This window comes from Jaculus jaculus, chromosome 10 (genome assembly GCF_020740685.1).
Source record: "Jaculus jaculus isolate mJacJac1 chromosome 10, mJacJac1.mat.Y.cur, whole genome shotgun sequence".
Classification (NCBI taxonomy): Eukaryota; Metazoa; Chordata; class Mammalia; order Rodentia; family Dipodidae; genus Jaculus; species Jaculus jaculus.
In genome coordinates, this window is record NC_059111.1 from 48,794,276 (window position 1) to 48,813,009 (window position 18,734).

General features: G+C 37.6%; 1 protein-coding gene across 4 annotated transcripts in view; it reads right to left on the minus strand.

Annotated features, from left to right (window-relative positions):
- The window catches only part of Cacna2d1 (calcium voltage-gated channel auxiliary subunit alpha2delta 1), a 536,404-nt gene that overhangs the window by 145,209 nt on the left and 372,461 nt on the right, over positions 1-18,734 (minus strand). For all 4 annotated transcript variants that reach the window (XM_004662314.3, XM_004662312.3, XM_004662313.3 and 1 more), the window contains exon 7: positions 16,458-16,589. In XM_004662314.3, the coding sequence (XP_004662371.1) occupies positions 16,458-16,589 (132 nt within the window). The remainder of the gene's footprint in view (positions 1-16,457; positions 16,590-18,734) is intronic.

Here is an 18,734-nt window from a genome sequence, read left to right on the forward strand (position 1 = left end):
TTAGGGCAAAGCCTCTGTGTGCATGTGTTATACAGAGCTCTACTCATGCTGTGTTAATTTCTCCATTTCTCCATGTTCCTGCAGATTAGGTAGTTCCACCAGAATCCTAATGGATAACAGTGGCCCTTGGCCACTGAGCTGCATCCTCAGGCCCTCCCCACACACTTAGAATGGAGAGCTTCCAATGGGGCAGCAGGAATCCCAGAAGGAAATTTTCTAGGAAATGCCACCAATGTGACAAACCAATAACCTTTCTATCTTTGCAGGCCATGGCCATATCTTCATGTACTTCAAACTGGAAGGACTGGATGATGAAGAATCTTCCTTCAACTTCAGGGGCAGTTTATAGCAAATTATTGAGTATTTTCTATGATAATTATATATTATTTATAGGTCTTTATAATTCTAGCCAACCTTTCTCCATCCAATCTCTGTCATGGATGCAAACAATAAACTTTCCCTGGTTCAAAATACTTAATGGGTAAGCATTTTGTCTCTATCCTGATTGGACCAAGGCTGACAGACATTCATAGAAGAGGAGAGAGGGTGAGACAATATACTATGGCCAATGTTCCACCCATAACCATGAACCGAAAGATGTCAGCAAAGACTTTCATCATTGATTTTAGGAGCTTGGATTTTAATTCTCCATAGAACACATTCATCTAAGATTTCAGTTTCCACTATAATTGTTAAATGAGATTAGCAGATATAAATTACTATGCCCCAAACAGTTTATATTTCTTTAAGGCCATAGGAAAATTAAAAGACTAAATTTTACATTATGAGCAAGAACATAAAATGTTAATATAAATTCTAAAGTTAAGTGGTTTATATTTAAAATTTTAATAATTTTATATAAATGTCTTATATGTTTGCTTTTAAGTAATAGCTGTAATTAAAGTAAATTAAATATATATATTCTGATAAAATTAAATAATATAATATCTTCTGTGATATTACTAATTAGCATAGATAATCCCATTGTGATAGCTAAGTGGTACATTATTTACACAAGCTCAAAATTACGGGAGATTAAATAGTAAGAGGGTTAATAGCTGTACATGGTGGCTCCTTGAAATAAACTTAAAAAGTTATTTACTCATTTGCAAGGACAGAAAGAGTAGAAAAAAAGGGAGACACACCATGGCCTCTAGCTGCTGCAAAATAATTCCAGATGCATGTAAAATATTGTGCATCTGGGTTTGCATGGGTACTGGGGGATTTAACCCTGGTCATTATGCTTTGCTGGCAAAGAGCTGAGGTGCCCTCCAGCCTGGAAGTACATATTTTAAAAGGGTGTCATAGCTCTTTCAGGCCCAGAAAAAAATATACAATATGGCTCATTTTAAATGTCTCTTTAGTTTTTTAGTAATATTTTGGATGGTAGGGGAAAGGAAGGGAAATAGCCCTGAAGTGGTACCTCACTTCAGAATGCAATAATAAAATAAAATAAAATAAAATAAAATAAAATAAAATAAAATAAAATAAAATAAAATAAAACAAAAGCAATAGCGAAGAAAACTTTCATATACATTGAGGTGGAGCTATGGATGGTTTCAAGACAGAATAAAGTAGCAAGATGCCAGGAAGTAGACACTGGCAGTTTTGTATGTTTTCACAGAGAACTCATCATCTTAGTTATTACCAGACACTCTCTAATAGTTTCATTAGACCTCTTTCTCTATCATAATTTAATATTATTCTAAGCTTTATGTCTCATCCATCTGTGAGCTTCTCCAGAGAAAACTGCCTTTTTCTGGTATTAGAATCAACATGCTCACTTAATTTATTAGAAGTGGTTTTGCCTTTTTATCAGCTTTTGTTCTTTTGCCTAGACTTTATGACACTGACTTAATAAAATATATATTTTTTTAAATTGTAGTTTTGTTTTTGAGAAATGTGATAATCAGACAATAATTATATTAGACCCAGCCTGGGTCCCCTGTCCTGCAGGGCGTGTACTGAGTAGGTAGGCCAGATCTCCCTGTTCCTTCCCTACCTTATAGTTCCCTGCACAAGGTTCCCCTAATGTAGGCTTTGGCTGCTTGGACCCTGCATGCTCACTGCAAAAACAGGCCCATTTCTTGGTCTTTCTGATTGAATAGCCCCTATGTCTCCAACTCCCAGATCCCCTTCTCATGAGTGTGTGCACATGGAGTGAGGTGATCAGAGCTCCTGGTTTGCTCCCCACCTCTCAGTTCCCTGGTGCAAGTACCCTTGATGCTGGCTTGGGGTGGCCTAGGCCCTGGATGTGGGTTGAAGCAGCAGGCCTTTGCTCAGATTTCCTGATTGACTGGTGCCTGGGTACCCAAATCATTATTCCTCTGAGCCAGTGGGTACACAGGCCACTGTAGGAACTGGCCTCTCTCCCCTGGATCTCCTGCTTTCTGGCTCCTGATTCTCAAACCTCTGATTCACATGTGCTGAAGAATGAATGAGAGTGGAGTGAGTATGCCAGAGCTCCCAGATCCCCACTTCCCAATTCCCCATGTACTTTTGATATACTTGCAATCTCCACAATCTGCACATCTGTGGTCATAATATTTGAAACAGTACACCTGCTGAAGATCCTACACGGATAACTACTTGCCTTGTCCTAAATAAAATAAAATATTGCCACAAGATGGGTAGACCAACAACATGAAGAAAACAATGTAAGTCAGAAAACTGAGAGATCTCCACCAAGGATGCCTAGTCTTTCAATGGAAGCCTCTAGTGAAATCATAGTGAAATCAATAGAAATTAATTCCAAAATGAAAACACAAATGATGTGACTCTGATCAAAGAATTGTGGAACTGTAATCAAGCCATCAAAAAGACCAACAATCACATAAATAAAATTGAGCAGAATCATCTCTTAGAGCACTCAGCTTTTATCACTAGGCTTAACATAATTGAAGAAAACTGTAGAAGCCTCAAAAGCAATATAAATGAATTGAAGGTGAGTCAACAAATGGAAGATCTCAATAACCAGCTAATTAAGCTTAATGAAGACTTCTTCAAATGCAAGAATGAATTCCAGGAAGCATCAAGAAAATCAGACCTTGAACTGAAATTGTACCTCAATAAAAGTGATGGATACATTCTAGAATAAAACAACAGTAAACAAAAATCAAATAGAGATTTAAAAAACTTCTCTGGAACCTTTCAAAAACAGAGTTACTCAGGTGGAAGACAGAATCTCTGAGCTGGAAGACAAGGTAGGAGAAATTGATCAGGAGGCCAAAAATAGTGCTAAGTCCAAAAAAGCATATGAACAGAATATAAGGGACCTGTAACATAACTAAAAATGACCAAACATACATCCAAGCCAGAGGCATAGAGAACACATTCAACAAAATTATTGAAGAAATTTTCTCAATCTTGCAAAAGTGAGGCCCATCAAGACACAAGAAGCTCACAGAATACCAAACAGACAGGACCAAAGAAGAAACTCATCAAGGTACATCATTGTTAAAATTGTTAACGAGAAAAAAACAGAGAGAATGCTAAAAGCAGCAAGAGAGAAACAACTCAAAACATACAAAGGTGATCCTATCAGAATCATTGCAGATATTTTAGTGTAAACCCTAAAAGTCAGAAGGGCCTGCAAAAGAACAATTCAAAGTATAAAAAGCTATGGGGCTGGAGAATTGGCTTAGTGGTTAAGCACTTGCCTGTGAAGTCTAAGAACCCCAGTTCAAGGCTCGATTCCCTAGGCCCCACATTAGCATCTGCACAAGGGGACACATGCATCTGGAGTTCGTTTGTGGTGGCTGAAGGCCCTGGCACACCCATTCTCTTTCCCTCTTTCTCTCTCTCTCTCACCTCTCTGCCTTTTTCTCTCTCTGTCTGTCACTCTCAAATACATAAATAAAAATAAACAAAAAAAGTTTAAAACTATGGCTTCCAACCCAAGGTACTCTTCCAAGCAAAAGTATCCCTTATAATAGATGTTGAAAGGAAAACGTTCCATGAAAAATGTAATCTCTATGATTATATGAACACAAAGCCAAACCTACAAAGAATACCTCAGGGAACACTCCACACAGAACAGTCAAACAATCAGTCTCAAGAGCCAATAAGAAAAAGAGCAAAACAACCAAAAATAGACCAGGCACCAAAAAGTACAAAACACAAGAAAACACCAAACCCCACAAAGTACTATATCATGGCAGAGATTAAATCAAACCTCACAGTTATAACCCTATACTTCAATGGTATTATACTCATCCATCAAAAGACACAAGTTAAAAATGTGGATCAGAAAAATGGATCCTTCTATCTGCTGTGTTCAAGAAACCTACCTCACCACTAAATATAGACACCCCCTCAGGGTGAAAGGATGGATAATGATATTCCAAACAAGTGGACAGAAGAAACAAGCAGGTATTGCTACATTAATATCAAATAAAATATATGTCAAGCCAAAAGTAATCAAAAGGGACAAAGAAGGCCACTTTTTACTCATCAAGGGAATGATTGAACATGAGGACATCACAATACTAAATCTATATGCACCAAACACAGGTGCACCATAGTTTATAAAACAATACCTATTTGACAAAAAACATCACCATTGTTGATCTTCAATACTCCACTATAATCAGTAGACAGATCATCCCATCAGAAAAGCAACAGGGAAAAAATAGAGCTCAAAATTACCATAGATCAACTAGACCTAATGGACATCTATGGAACTTTCTACCCAAATTCTACAGAATATACATTCTTCTCAGCAGCCCATGGAAACTTCTCCAAAACAGGCCATATATTAAGGTATAAAGATCTATCCATAAATTCAGGAAAGTTGAAGTAACTTCCTACATCATATCATATCACAATGCTTTAAAGCTAGAAATTAATAATAGGAGACACATCAGGAATTCCACTAGCTTCTGGAGACTGAACAACACATTTTTCATGGAGCTATGAAAGAAATTAAAAAAAATTGTAAAATTCCTAGAGTTGAATGATAAAGAAAACGCTATTTACCAAAACTTATGGGACACATGAAGGCAGTCCTAAGGTGAAAATTCATAGCAATAAATGCCTATATAACAAAGACAGATGGATCCCAAATTAATAACCTAACTGTCCACCTAAAGGCACTGGAAAAACAAGAAAAATCCAACTCTAAGAGCTGTAGATAGAAAGAAACAGGAAAGATCAGAGCATACATTAATGAATTGGAAACTAAAAAAACAACTTGATGAAACAAAGAGATGGTTATTTGAAAAAAAATAAGCAAGATTAAAAAACTGCTGGACAATTTGATTTGGCAAAATAAAGAGAAGTCTTAAATTAATAAAATCATAAATGAAAAAGGAGAGATCACAGCAGACATCAATGAAATTGGAAGAATCATCAGGACATACTTCTAAAACCACTCCTGCATAAAATTGGGTAATCTAGAAGAAATGGATTAATTCCTAGCCACAAACTATCTACCAAAACTAAACTTGGAGCAGACTAATCTCCTAAAGAAATCAACAACATCCATTGAGATTGAAAAAGGAATCAAAAACCTCCCTAAAAATAAAATTCTATGACCAATGGCTTCTCGGCCAAATTCTATCAAACTTTCATTGAAGTGAAACCATTTTTTCTCAAACTGTCTCACATAATTGAACAGTATAGAATCTCCCCAAATTCCTTTTATGAAGCTAACATCACCCTGGTACCAAAACTAGACAGAGATACAACAAGAAAAGGAAACTATAGGCCTATATCCTGGATGAATTTAGATGCAAAGATCCTGAACAAATCTTCACAACTGAATTCAAAGAACATATCAAAAGCATTATCCACTTTGATCAATTAGGGTTCTTCCCAGGGATGCAGGGGTGGTTCATCATATGGAAATTAGTCAACATAGCACACAAAGTAAATAAACTCAATCACAGTAACTACATGATCATCTCTATAATGCAGAGAAGGCCTTTGCTAAAATATGAACACCACTTCATGATCAAAATGCTGGAGAGAATAGGCATGAAGGATTTATATCTCAACACATTTAAAGTTATATAGAGAGCACCTAAATAAAGGGTATTTATATTGGAAATATATTGGAAAGGAAAAGTCAAGTTAGCTATATTTGTAGGTGACATGAATCTATACATAAGTGACCTAAAACTCTCCATCTCAGACTTCTAAAGGTGATAAATTCCTTAAATAGTAGCAGTATACAAAATCAACACACAAAACCCAGTAGCCTTTCTATATGCTAAGGACAAATATACAGAGAAAGAAATGAACAAGGCCATTCTATTTTAAAAGGCAGCAAAACAAATTAAATAGCTTAGAATAGCACTCAGCAACAAGGTATAAGAACAATATATTCAAAACATAGAAAAAAAACTGAAATAATTGAGGAGGACTTGAGAAGATGGAAAGGTCTCCCATACTCCTGTATAGGTAGAATACTGTGAAAAATGCCAATTCTACTAAAATCAATACCAATATAAATTCCAGCACAGTTCTGCACAGATATACAAAAAAAATGGTCTCAAAATTCATATAGAATGACAGCAGGTCTCTAATACCCAAGCATATCATCAGTAAAAGAAACATCTCTGGAAGTATCACCATACCTGATCTAAAGTTATGTTACAAATCCATAAGAAAAAAACAAAAACAAAAACAAAAAACAGCATGGTACTGGCATAAAAACAGAAATATAGACCAGTAGAACTGAAGTCCCAGGCTTCAGGTCAAGTAACTATAGCTACTTGATCTTTGACAATGGTGCCAATAAAGTAGATTGGAGAAAAGACAACATCTTCAACAAATGGTGCTGGACAAACTGAACAACAATATGTAGAAAAAAATAAAACTAGTCGTGCATAGTGGCACATGCCTTTAATCCCAGTACTTGGGAGGCAGAGGTAGGTATATTGCTGCGAGTTCAAGTCCACCCTGAAACTCCTTAGTGAATTCCAGGACAGCCTGGGTTAGAATGAGACCCTACCTTGAAAAACAAACAAACAAACAAACAAACAAACAAATAAATAAATAAATACTAGATCCACTAATCTCACCACACACAAAAAATCAAGTCCAAATGGATTAAAGACTTCAATATATTATCTGGAACTCTTTTCACAGTGGAAGAAAAAAAATATGAGGAATTTTCCATGATATAGGAGTGGTGAACAACTTCTTGAACAATACCTTAATAGCCCAGGAAATTAAACAATCACTCAACCAAAGGGATCCCATGAAGCTAAAAAGTTTTTGCACAGGCAAGCATACCATTAGCAGAGCCAATAGATTATGCACTGAATGGAAGAAATTTTTCACCAGGTATACCACAAACAGAAGCCTAATATCTGGAACCTACAAAGAACTACACCATATGCAGTTGACAGGTAAAATGGAATGGCATGGCTGAAAGCTAGAAGAGAGTCAGTCCCCAGACAGTCAGTGTGTCTAGTGCCAGAAGGTGCTACATGGGCGACTGGGGAAAATGACTAATATCTGTCCAAGAAACTCATGGTCTAACCTACTTAGCAGCAAATAACCTGTTGTGATTCCCACACAAGTGTAATAGTGGCACACAGCCATGGTGGGGAACCAACTGCCCTTGATTTGGCTAACTCATCCCCTCATGTTATGGGACACATAGCTGGAGCTGGGAAACAAGTCAGAACCATATCCAAACATTAGCCCACTCTCCAATACCAAGCTGCCATCAATCATGGGCTACAAGAGGGCCTACACCTATTAAATTCTCTATAACAAAAAGTAAGGGCTATCTCATCTGTCCTGGTGCTAACTTACTCTCCGTTGGAGAACCTGCTTCTCTTTTTCAGAGAGATGTAGATCCTAAGGAGAGAGCCACCCCATCATACCTCAGAAGGGCCCTGGATGAAACTAAGAACAATTGGCAAAACAAGCAAGGGTGCTGTTTTCCTGATGAACTGGATACCAGCACAAGGAGGAAGGAGACCAACACAGAGAAAAATCAACTCCTACCAAATCAAAGAGCCAGAGCCTCAGAAGCCCCCAACACCTTATCACCAAAGAAGACCAAAATGAACCCAACATAGCTCAGGGAAATGTTGCAGAAGAGAGGGTGGAAAGAATGTCAGAGCCACATGTTGGGTCATGATATGCAGAGACATTTATCTTACCCATAACTGTGGGCTAACTCCACAATGCATAACCCATATACCTCAACAAAGAGGGGCGAATGGGGAAGGGGTAGGTCATGGATGAGCCTAATAACGGTACCAAACTGACTGTATTTGCTGAATACAAAACTAATTAATTTAAAAAAATTAAAAAACTACACAATAAAAAAAAATCAACCAACTCCAAAAATTGGGCATAGATTTGAATAGGAAATTCCAAAAGGAAGAATTACAAATGTCTAACACGGACTTTAGAAAACATTCAACATCCCTAACCATTTAATGTTTTGTTTTTTTTTTTTTTTTTTTCTTTTCTTGTAAAAGACTGTTGGCTTACTAGCCTCCAACAGTCCTTGCCCATCTTCTTATTTATAATGCCACACCATCCTTCCCTCTCCACAAAGGTTCTGCTTCTTTTTTCCTGGCACTCTCTTGCTTTTTAATCTATAGTGACTCCAGTCTGTAATTAACTACTTTTTCACAGGAAATCTGCCTAATCTATTTGGTACTTAATCACTTAATGATCAGTATTTCAGCCTAAATCTGAAGGTGTGTAATTTCTGACACATTAATTAGATTTAAGATTTCAGGAAGGCAGAAACAATTGGTTAAAAAGCATACAAATTTGCACATCATGAATAGCCAAGTTGGAGAAACCTGCTGTCTGCACCATGTCTTCTTCCTTGCTTCACTTTTTACCTGGGTATGTGAGCATACTAAAGGAATCTGTGTTCATGATATGTGATTTCAAGAAATTCTGTGAAAAAGAAGGAAGCAGTTATTTTTTTAAAATTTAATTTATTAGTTTTCTTTTCAGGAAATACAGGCAGTTTGGTACCATTGTTTAGGCTCATCTATGATCTACCCCCTCCCATTGGACCCTCCTTGTTGATGTAAATGGGTCGTGCATTGTGGAGTTAGCCCCCAGTTATTGATGTGTTCAAAAATGTTCAAATAGCATCACCAGACCCTGAGGGAGAAGTCATACTGATGGAAGAGAACTTGTACATTGTGCAAACCCCCTTCTATGTGACTCATTATCAGCCCAGCCTGTATCACTGGTTCACTTGAGTGAGAAATTTCCATGGTGTTAAAAAACAAAATCACAATTTTAGATTTTCCATAAATTGTGGTTAATTGCAATAACTACTGGCATAAAAAGGAGTAGTTTCTTTGATCTAGTTTGTTCATGCAGTGGCTAATATAGTAAATATATTTATAATTAGACCATTCACAAAGACCCATGTAAGAACATCAGGCCTTTTGAAGATAATCGATAATGGAAGAAACTGTTCTTAGGAAGTTTTTACATGTGGGAGCTCCTGTAAATTCCCATCTCTACCTATCTTTGAAATGACAATAACTAAATTAAACAGGATTTTTAAACTTCTTTGTCATATGTCATCTGATATTTAAAATATTTGAAAATTATTTTTCAAAAAGTTACTTACAATTTAAGAACATTGTAGCCTGTCTGTAGGGAAAAATATCACTCTATATACTTGGTATATAGGACATATTATATTTCATTTCAAAAACATGTAGTGTATGCAAGGAGCTATTGTTCAGAGGTTTGACCTTTATGTAACATACACGAAGTTGCATTCTTGTAATCTCATGCTTTGAAATGAACATAGAATAGAAGGCAGGGTCGAAAAAGTTATTAGTAAGAGAGTAAAGATCATATGAACTGAGTTTTAACTTCATTTCCTATTTTATTATTTTTCTTTGTAACTGCAAGTAATTATCTGAAAAGAATAAATGTTCCCTACTCTAGCATTTTAATGAGCCAAAGATTCTTAATTACACTCCCATTTATGGCAATGATCATTATGATTACATGAGAATAGATAAAATGAGTGCTTTGTGCCTACACTTTTGTTTTAAATGCAGAAGAATTCACAAAGCATAGTTATTGAACCAGTTTCTATAGCTTTAAAGTTAATTTATTTGAATCAATTCAGAGGTCTGAAAGAAAGAACTTGTAAATGGAACATTTTCAATATGCACAATTTCTATGCAGAAGTCATTAGAGATGGGTTTGGCCATTATTTTAAAGAAATTCATTTTTTTTATTTATGATCAATTGTTTTATCTTCTATCCCAGAGCTTCCATTCAGCTGCCTGAAACTAATAGCACTTTTAATCACATGTCCAGATCTCAACTTAAATGGTACTTGGAAAACACAAGTTGTTGGCCATTTCTTTTTGAAATTGTACATGCAGTGTATTATTTTGGTAGACATGTACACTGTGTAATGAACACACACATTGTCCTTACCACAACTAATACCTAAAACATCATTTCTTTTTGGTGAAATCAGATTATTTTCTAGTTGTGCACTGCTTCATTAACTGCCTGGCTATGCTGTAGTGTTTATTCCTCCTGCTCAGCTGTGACTCTGTATGTCCTAATCAGTTTCTTCCATAGCCTCCTCATCCCTCTTCTTCCCAGAATGTGGTTACCACTACTATTTCCTGTACCCTACAAAATCAGTGGATCTACCAGCCCCATTTATACCATGGTCTGAAAGTATGACTAGGACAAAATATCTAATTATTCTATAAAACAAGTACTGCAGACTCACATCAAAATAGTAAAACCAGAGCCGGGCATGGTGGTGCATGCCTTTAATACCAGCACTAGGAAGGCAGAGGTAGGAGATCACCATAAATTCGAGGCCACCCTGAGACTACACAGTGAATTCCAGGTCAGCCTGGACCAGAATGAGACCCTATGTTGAAAAACCAAAAATATAAATAAAATAGTAAAATCAAAGAGAAGTATGATTTACTGAGATAATTTTAAAATCTTACCTCACTAAAATATTTTAAAAATTGGTTAAATATTAATATATCAAAAGTAGGGACTGGACTGCGGGTGCAATGGCTAAGGTGCTCACCAGCAAGGCCAAAGGATGCAGGTTCGATTCCCCATTACACATATACAGCTGAATTCACAGAGTGGCACATGTATCTGGAATTCAATTTCAATTGATAGAGGCCCAAATACACCCATTCCCTCTATATATTTTCTTATTTCTCTCTCTCTTTTTCTCTCATATAAATAAATAAATAATTTTTAAAAACTAATTTTAAAAAGAATATCTTAACACCAACAAAGTAAATTGCTTTTCTTCTAAAATGACACACTTCATGCCTTTTCTATGGAGATTCAGTGCTGGTACATCTTGACTGTCATAAAGACTAGTGAAGTTACTAAGTCACTACAACCAAAATTGCACACAAGGTGTTGCATACAGTCAGGCAGCCATCAGTGAGCACTCTCCAGGTGGTAAATGGATCCAGGCTGACAATTGTGTGCAGTGTCAATATGTCCACTAAGCCCTACTTCAAATGGAGGTCCTGGAGGTGGGCAAAGGCTGGTTTCCACAGTTAATGTTTTTAAAGCCCTCAGTCATCACTCAGCCTTTAAAATAAAATAATTATAGATGGTATTTAGTAAATTTAAAAGATAACTGCTATGAGTAATTATAAACATTTCTGAAAATTGTTCAAGCACCACCTCTCTCTCACATCTTTTCTGATACTCATTTTCCTCTTTCAAATGCATGGCTTTCTTCCTCTCTACATACTATCTCTCTGGGCTGGACAGGTGGTTCAGCAGTTAGCAGTACTTGGCTGAAAAGTCTGACAACGTGGGTTCCCCAGTATTAATGTAAAGCCAGATAGACAAAGTGGCACATATGTCTGGAGCTTGTTTGCAATGGCAGGAGACATTGATGTGCCCATACTCTCTCTCTCTCTCTTTTTCTCTGCCTGTCTCTCTCTCTCTCTCAAATAAATTAAAAGTAATTTCAAAAATCCAAAAACATTCTATTCCTCTTTTTAAACCAGTGTTAGTATATCTCTGAATCATCCATTAATTTCTGTTCTTTGGATCTTTTGCTCTCACCATTATCCTATGTTCTCTCATTTATCATTTCCTCTTTTACCTCAAGTGATTACATATAGATTCTTGTTGATGTTGTTGTTTAAAAACTAGGGATTGAGCCAGGCGTGGTGGCGCACGCCTTTAATCCCAGCACTTGGGAGGCAGAGGTAGGAGGATCACTGTGAGTTCAAGGCCACCCTGAGACTACATAGTGAATTCCAGGTCAGCCTGGGCTAGAGTGAGACCCTACCTCAAAAAAACCAAAAAAAACAAAACAAAACTAGGGATTGAACCTAGAGTCTCACTTATACAAAGCAGGTGAGCTACTTAGGCATTTTAAAAATGCAATGCAGGGAAATGCAAGTGAAAACAACTATAATATACCACTTTACCCCAATAAGGATAACAAACATTAAAAAATCAAATGAAAGCCAGGCATGGTGGCACACACCTTTAATCCCAGCACTTGGCAGGCAGAGGTAGGAGGATAACAGTGAGTTTGAGGCAAGCCTGAGAGTACATAGTGAATTCCAGTCAGCCTGAACTAGAGTGAGACCCTACCTTGAAAAACCAAAAAAAAAAAAAAAAAAAAAAAAAAAAAATCAAACGAAAATAAATGTTGGTGAGGATGTGGAGAAACAGGAATCCTCATATCCGCTATTGGTGGGAATGTAAGATGATTCAACCACTTTGGAAAGCAGTATGAAGACTCCCAAACAAGCGGACTATAGAGTTACCAACAGACCGAGTTATTACCTTACTAGGCCTCCAAGCCTCAGTCCAGAGATATTTGCTCAACCATGTTTATAGCTGCTCAAATCATAATAACTAAGATCTGGAATCAACCCAGATGTCCATCACTATATGAATGTATAAGTAAGAGGTAGTATATCTACATGATGGAATTTTACACAGCAGTAAGAATAAAGGACACAATGAAATTTGAAGAAAAATGGTCGAACCTGGAGTAGATCATTCTCAGTGAACTCACCCAATTACAGAAACATAATTGTCACGTAGTCTCACTCATCTATAACACCTAACCTGAATCTTCCCCAAGATGCCAACATATCCACTAAGCATCTTGAGAACCGGACCATAGGGTGGGTGTGGTGAGCAGTGAGGACAGGTGGGGGGGGGGGCACAAATCTGGACTCAAACAGCAATGGTACCATAAAATTCTAAAATTCTACATCCTAAAAGACAGACCAAATGGTTGAACCTTCACCAGGCCCTTAGAGGGAATACCTGAGTCACAAGGACCTAGAGAGTGTACAATGAAGACTGACCTTAATCTTCTATTGCTTCTCTCTCTCTCTTCCTCTTCTAACTCTTTTATATTACTTATCTTTTTCTTCCTTCTCTTAGTGGGCACTGACCTGTAACTCCCAGTACCAGCAGGTAGCTATCATCCACTGTGAGCTTTTGATCAGAGAGACCTACAAATTTTCCTAAAAGAATAGCAGATTTTTGTCAGAGTACTTGATGACCCACCAAAGGTGAGTGATAAGACACTACTGCTGTAGACACCATATATTGTTGACACATAACATGGAGTGACATGGCTAGAAGCTGGAAGAGAGTCAGTTCCCAGACAGTCAGCACGTCTAGTGCCAGAAGGTGCTACATGGGCTAAGCACTTACATTCAAAATTTGTGAACACATTATTAGCAAAAAATAACAAGATTGCAAGAGCCGGGCATGGTAGCACATGCCTTTAATCCCAGTACTCGGGAAGCAGAGGTAGGAGGATCACTGTGAGTTCAAGGCCACCCTGAGACTCCATATGAATTCTAGGTCAGCCTGGGCTAGAGTGAGACCCTACCTCAAAAAACCAAAAAGAAACCCAAAAACTAAATAGATTTCATTACTAGAGTTTTTAAAAGGGATCTAGATTAAATGCATATGTAAAACAAAAATATGCAAGGTGGCGCTGGAGAGATGGCTTAGTGGTTAAGCATTTGCCTGTGAACCCTAAGGATCCCGGTTCGAGGCACAACTCCCCAGGACCCACATTTGCCAGATGCACAAGGGTGGGCACACATCTGGAGTTTATTTGCAGTGGCTGGAAGCCGTGGTGTGCCAGTTCTCTCTTTCTCTCTCTCTCTCTGCCTCTTTCTCTCTCTGTCTGTAGCTCTCAAATAAATAAATAAAAATAAACAACAAAAAAATATGCCATGTTTGAAATATTATTCTAAATATTTTAAATTTCTCCCTTTTCTTCCATCTTTCTCTTTCTCTCTCTGTCTCTATGTCTCACTTGTCTCTGAGTTTCTCTCTTACCTAGATGTATATACTCTCAAATATAGCTTAAAGACTGTATTAAAATATGACATTGTCTACAAAGCCTTTATTGTCTACTAGATAAGGTAAATAAAAGCTTGATTTTTAAACACTGATTGGATAGCAAGTAAAATGGTGACAATAGGATTTTGTTGTGGGAAGGAACATAATTGTTACAGTAATATAGAGAGCACTGTACTTGCAGGCACATGTGTACCAATGCTCAAGATTTGAGGACAGACCTTAACCTTCTACAGCTTCTCTCTCTCTCTCTCTCTTCCTCTTCTCTCTAACTCTTTTATATTACTTATCTTTTTCTTCAATTTCTTTGTAGGCATTGACCTGTAACTCCCAGTACCAGCAGGTGGCTATCATCCACAATGAGCTTTAGATCAGAGAGACATACAAGGCTTCCTAAAAGAATGACAGATTTCTGTACTAGATGACCCACCAAAGGTTAGTGGTAAGACCCTACCGCTGAAGACACCATATGTGTTTGACATGTAACATGGAGTAACATGGCTGGAAGCTGGAAGAGATTCAGTGCATCTAGTGCCAGAAGGTGCTACGTGGGCTACTTGGGGAAGATGACCAATATTTGTCCACACAACTCACGTTTTAACCTACTTAGTAGCAGATAACCTCTTGGGATGCTCACACAAGTACAATAGTGGCACACAGTCACGGTGGGAAATCAATTGTTCTTGATTTGACTAACTGATCTGCTCAGTGGATTCCATAGCTGGAGCTTGGAAACAAGTCAGAAACAGATCCAAAAATGAGCCCACTCTCCATTATCAAGCTAGCACCAAACGTGGGGTAGAAGAGGGCCTACACCTATTAAATTCTCTCTAAAAAAATAATGGTTACCCCATTTATCTGGTGCTAACTTTACTCTCCATTGGAGAATCTGCTTTTCTTTTTCAGATAGATGCAGATCCTAAGGATAGAAACATCCCATCATTCCTCAAAAGGGCCCCAGCTGAAACTAAGAATAATTGGTGAAACAAGCAAGGGTGCTGTTTTCTTGGTGAACTGGGTACCAGCACAAGGATGAAGGAGATCAATACAGAAAACAATCAACTCCTATCAAATCAGAGATCCAGAGACACAGAGGCTCCCAAGGCCTCATCACTGAAGCTGATCTAAATTGAACCCAACAAGGCTCAGGAAAATTTGTGGAAGAGGGGACAGAAAGATTGTTAGAACCACACGTTAGGTCATGATATACAGAGACATTTCCTCCTACTCATAACTGAGGGTTAACTCCACAATGCATGATCCATATGCCCCAACAAGGAGGGACCAGGGGAGGGGGGAGGACAGAGAGGAGCCTAACAATGGTACCAACTTGACTGTATTCACTGAGTACAAAACTAATTAATAAAAATTAAATTAAATTAAAAAAAGAAAAACAAACAACAAAAAAGGCCTTTCATTTTATAGTGTTTTAATAGGTTCTGAAATTGACTAGTGACTTTCTTTTTTTTTTTTTTTTTTTTTTACTTTTTGATAGAAATTACTATTAAATTCTACTTACCCTAGCTGGGAAGAATAAAGAACATTATAAAATGATTTTATTTTAATTTATCAAATATACTCATTTATAATGACAAGATATGATCAGAATGAAGCCAACACAACACAACAAAAGGAAGCTTTATTTAGCTTGGGATCCAGTCTTGTTTTCTGTTGCATTCACATAAACAAATCACTATTTCCTGAGTGAAGTAAACATATTAATACTTTTCATAAATTTCAATAACATGAGACTCAGAGAGACATATTCGAATTAATTTCCAACAAATCTATATATTTATCTAGTGTGAATTTTAATTTGGGCCATGGGGAATAGTTAGACATGAATCTTGAGACTGTTCCAGGATTCCTAAATTCTCTCTCCACATCCATGTCTAAGTGTACCTGCTCACAATAGCAGCAGCCTGGCCAGATTTGAGTCCATCTGCTCTAATCACCTCATAGGTATTTCAGCACAGTCTCCTTGTAAGGTATTTCTGATCAAGTTAAATCACATGAGAAAGAACCATTATATTACATGGTGTGTGTCATCATCAGCTTGAGCAGCAAAAAGATTTCACAGGAAACACAGCTGCTACTTATAATTTATCCTGGTAACTACTGAATCACTAAACACTTACCTGGATAATATCGGGCAAGGCCAGTGGCACTGCCAAAAACTTGCCACAGCAATGTAGGGTCTTCATCTCGATTTTTTTTGAAAACTTCATCTAAGGCACTTGTCCAATTGAGTTCATTTAACACTATAGTTGCTACAAAAAAAGGGGAATGAAATTTACAGTTTATATATAATTTGGATTAATTCATTTAATTTGTACACATTCTCACTGATCTCTGTATATAACATTTTAATTCACTGGTTATTAATGATTTAGGCAGAGGGCTATCTCAGATTTCATATGGTGGCAGAGCTATTGACATTTAACACAGCAATGATTCACTCTCCTATGTACTACACAATGTCCAGCAGCCTCTCTAGCCTTTGTCAGTAGTTAGACAACAGTACCTGCCCCTAATTATGAGAAGCAAAACTATCTCCCATCTTGTCAAAGAGCCCCTAGGAACAAAATATCTCCCAAGTCTAACTTCCCTGATCTATCCAGAGATGCAAAGGACAAGCGAAGTTGAATTACATACCTCCTCTATTCAGAGGTACCCTATAAAACCCTTAAGGTGTACATAGTATGACTGTCTACTATGCATATTCACATAAATTTTCCTGCTCCTCAGTTTTAACAGTAACTTTCACTGAGTACAGTGTATCAACTGTGCTTAAAACACACACACTTACTATGATAGTGGACAGTGGATAGTGGATAAAGCCATTGAGATGTCTAATACTGTTAGGACTGAGGAGAGAGCTCAGTGGGGAAAGCTGCCTGTGGTACAAGCTTGAGAACCTGAGTACAGATCTTCAGTACTTACATAAAAGCTAGACATGGTAGCATGTGACTGAAATCCTAGCACTAGGGAGAAGGAGGAAGGAGGATTCCTGGGACTTGCTGACTAGCTAGGCTAGGCAAATTAGCACACTCCAGGTTCAGGGAGACACCTTGTCTCAAAAATTAAGGTGGACAGTGATTAAGGAAGGCTTCTATATTGCCCTCTAGCTTCTTCAAATATGTGCATGTACACTTGAACACATATGTGTGGATATACACATGCACAAAAATACAAATACAAACAAAATACACACATATACATACAAAAAATCAATGTTTGAAACTAGGATTTGGTGAATATTTCATCAATACCTTTATGAGAAGCACCTTTTTCATAGTCACTTAATTAACAAATATTACAGGCTGCTAATCAGTCCCAAGTGATTGAATATTACCCCTACTTATTATGATTTGCTGGGGGTGAATTAGTACTTTAAACACATGGCATTATTAGAGTTAAAGAAGTCATTAAAATTTCAACTATAACATGAACTTAAATAGTATCTAAATTATAATTGTAGATCTCCATGATCAAAGCATTCTAAGTGTGACATGTTAAAATTTTAACAGGCCTAGAAGATTATAGGTAACTCATGTGTTTCTTGCCTTGGTAAGTAGAGCATGTATCATGCTTCCTGACATCAGCAGCTTGGGCCTAGGCTAAGCTGTCCATAACAGTCTCTAATTTAGCCTAAAAATGTGCAAGGTTATTGGTTTGAGGCTTTTTTTTTTGTTTGTTTGTTTTTTTGAGGTATGGTCTCACTCTAGCTCAGGCTGACCTGGAATTTATCTGTTGTCTCAGGGTGGCCTCAAACTCACAGTGACCCTCCTACCTCTGCCTCCCAAGTGCTGGGATGAGCCACCATGCCCATCCGAGATTTGAGGCATTTTTTAATACAGTCATATACAGCAATAAAGCTATGCCGGGCTCCCCCAGCAGGTAGGTAGTGCTGAGGAAGGACCAGGCCCACTGGTTCCTCCCAAGGGGTTGAGGAAGAGGGTAAACGTTGGAGGACTCAGAACCTCTTCTAGTCACTGGAGAAAAACCACACTGAGTCCGGAGTCTTGTTGCAGCAGGAACTCACTTTATTGTTACAGTCAGTTGCCTATATAATGTTGGGAATGAAGGCAGGGATTCTAGAATGTGGGAGAGAGGTAAGAGCCAATAGTAAACTGCAACTATTGAAATAATTCCAACTCCTGCACGCAAGTAGCAGGCAAAAAGCCATTAGGCGTCTTGCTGAGTCCTAGCTGGCCAGAACAGGTCGCCAAACTTTAGCTAGGCTCAGGAAGTTCCACTAGGCCTCACGTCCGGGCCTCTCAAGGCCCAACAAAGCTTCACTGAATCATCATTCTAGCTGCATCCCACTAAATTTAGTATTTTCTCCTCTTAATTCATTCACTTCAAAGTGTTCTCTGATTTCTGTTATTTTTTTCTTTTTGTTCTGATTTTTT